Source organism: Quercus lobata, chromosome 3 (assembly GCF_001633185.2).
Source record: "Quercus lobata isolate SW786 chromosome 3, ValleyOak3.0 Primary Assembly, whole genome shotgun sequence".
NCBI lineage: Eukaryota > Viridiplantae > Streptophyta > Magnoliopsida > Fagales > Fagaceae > Quercus > Quercus lobata.
In genome coordinates this window covers 20,921,505-20,923,724 of record NC_044906.1, presented here as the reverse complement: position 1 = coordinate 20,923,724, position 2,220 = coordinate 20,921,505, and the positions used below count along the sequence as shown (strand labels likewise).

The 2,220-nt window shown below is 36.4% G+C and overlaps 1 protein-coding gene across 1 annotated transcript; it reads right to left on the bottom strand.

Moving 5' to 3' along the window:
* Positions 1 to 1,240: 1,240 nt before the first annotated feature.
* Positions 1,241 to 1,735, bottom strand: LOC115980532 (secreted RxLR effector protein 161-like). Its single transcript, XM_031102765.1, has 2 exons — positions 1,675 to 1,735; positions 1,241 to 1,554 (listed from the first exon to the last, which is right to left on the bottom strand). The coding sequence occupies exons 1-2, from the start codon at positions 1,733 to 1,735 to the stop codon at positions 1,241 to 1,243; spliced, it is 375 nt and encodes a 124-aa protein (XP_030958625.1).
* Positions 1,736 to 2,220: the final 485 nt, after the last annotated feature.

Below are 2,220 nucleotides of genomic sequence, written 5' to 3'. Positions count from 1 at the left end.
ATTTTATATATCAAAAACAAGTCAAGACAGTTTAGTGAGCATACATTAACACATGTAAAACCTTGTGATGGCCAAATCACATTGTACCTGCACATGTATCAAGAATAGCAAAAAATATTGCGTGTTGTGTGTGAAAAATATCGCAAGATTGCATAAGTGTATACATGTTATGACGATTTGAGATATGAGAAAATCTCTTTAACTCACACACAATCATAACTGCTTGATGGTGACTATCACCTTCGAGGTACATCTTATAACTCCCACATCTCCTAGAATACACGCTTGCAATCATATTTAAAGCATTTTTGATATTTTTGCTTTTAATTTTTCCTTTGCATATTTTTCTTTTAAGCATATCATGCATGGGCATATTAGAGAGAGAAAAGAAATACCCAATGATATTTGACATTCCAATTTTGCTATGTCTAAGCACACAGGTGTCATATTATGATTGGCGGGCAACAGTGGTGAGATGGTTATTTATGCCTTTCTCTTAGGATTTTTTAGTCATTCCCATCAAAAAGAGTGATATGAGTGTTAAGTATAAGACATAACTTAATCTTACTCATCACAAACACGAGCCACAAAGCTCACTTGCTTAGTTGTGCATAGAGATGCTCATCTAAGCTACAAATGATACAAAGTTTAGAAGACTTTGTTTCAATGGCCATCCAAGGTACAAAGTACCAATGTACACAAAACACACACTGTTTTTGTATTTTTCTGATTTTTCAATTTTTTTTTATTATTTTTATATGAAAAACAAAACAAAGCAAAACTGAAAAATAACCAAACAAAAACATGTTAAACAACCAAAGAATAAAAACTACATGCAGATGCATGAGGAAGAAGGAAAAAGAGAGGAAGATCATCCCATAGAGATAACACCAATGTTTTGACAAAGGAATTCGAAGTGTTTATTGTCAAGAGGTTTGGTAAACAGGTCAACCTTTTGATCATTGGTGTGAATAAACTCAAGAGTGAGAGTACCATCTTCGACAAGATCCCTAATGAAGTGATGTCGAATTTCTATGTGTTTGGTTCTAGAATGTTGAACCGGATTCTTAGAGATATTAATGGCACTGGTATTGTCACAATAGATAGTGAGATGTTCTTGACAAATACCATAATCATGGAGGAGTTTTTGCATCCATAGGAGTTGGGTACAACAGCTACCAGCAGCAATGTACTCAGTTTCTACAGTGGATAATGAGATGGAGTTCTGCTTTTTACTCATTCAAGAGACAAGATTATTACCCACATAGAAACAACCCCCTGAAGTACTCTTTCTATCATCAACATTCCCAGCCGAATCAGCATCAGAGTACCCAGCTAGGACATCACTTGTGTTCTTGCTGTACCACACACTAAACTCAGCAGTGGTTTTGACATACTTTATGATTCTCTTTAAAGCAGTCATATGGGACTCTTTGGGATTAGTCTGATATCTAGCACACACTCCTACACTGTAACTAATGTTAGGTCTAATAGCAGTAAGGTAAAGAAGACTATCTATCATGCTTCTATATAGAGAAGGATTAACACTTTTACCTAACAAGTCAATAGTGAGTTTAACATTTGGGCTCATAGGGGTTCTGACAGAACTAGCAGATTCTAAACCAAACTTTTTCACAAGATTCTTAGCATATTTAGATTGAGATAGGAATATACCTGAATCTTGTTGACGAATCTGCAACTCAAGGAAGTGAGTTAGCTCTCCAATCATGCTCATCTCGAACTCAGCCTGCATGAGTTTTGAGAAACCATGAGCAAGTTCATCCTTAGTTGATCCAAAGATGATGTCATCAACGTAGACTTGGGCAACTATCAGCTCGCTATCTTCTCTTTTGATGAAAAGAGTCTGATTAGCCTTTCCTCTTGTGAACCCATGTGACACCAAGTATTGTGTAAGCCGATCATACCAAGCTTTGGGGGCTTGATTTAATCCATAGAGTGCCTTCTTGAGGTATAGTACATGATCTAGAAAGTATGGATCAATAAATCCTTTTGGTTGAGCCATATAAATGTCTTCTTTGAGAAATCCATTTAAGAAAGCAGTCTTCACATCCATCTAATAAAGCTTGAACTTTAATTGACAAGCCAGTGCAAGGAGAATTCTGATGGACTCCATACGGGCAACCAGAGCAAATGTTTCATCATAGTCTACTCCTTCCATTTGCGAGTATCCTTGAACTACGAGCCAAGCCTTGTTGCAGA

Excerpts from the sequence above, each read along its gene's own strand:
- LOC115980532 (XM_031102765.1), bottom strand. The coding sequence starts at position 1,735 with ATGAGCATGATTGGAGAGCTAACTCACTTCCTTGAGTTGCAGATTCGT. Across the intron at positions 1,555-1,674 it reads GATTCGTCAACAAGATTCAG|GTAAAAGTGTTAATCCTTCT; the intron begins GTATATTCCTAT and ends TTGACTTGTTAG.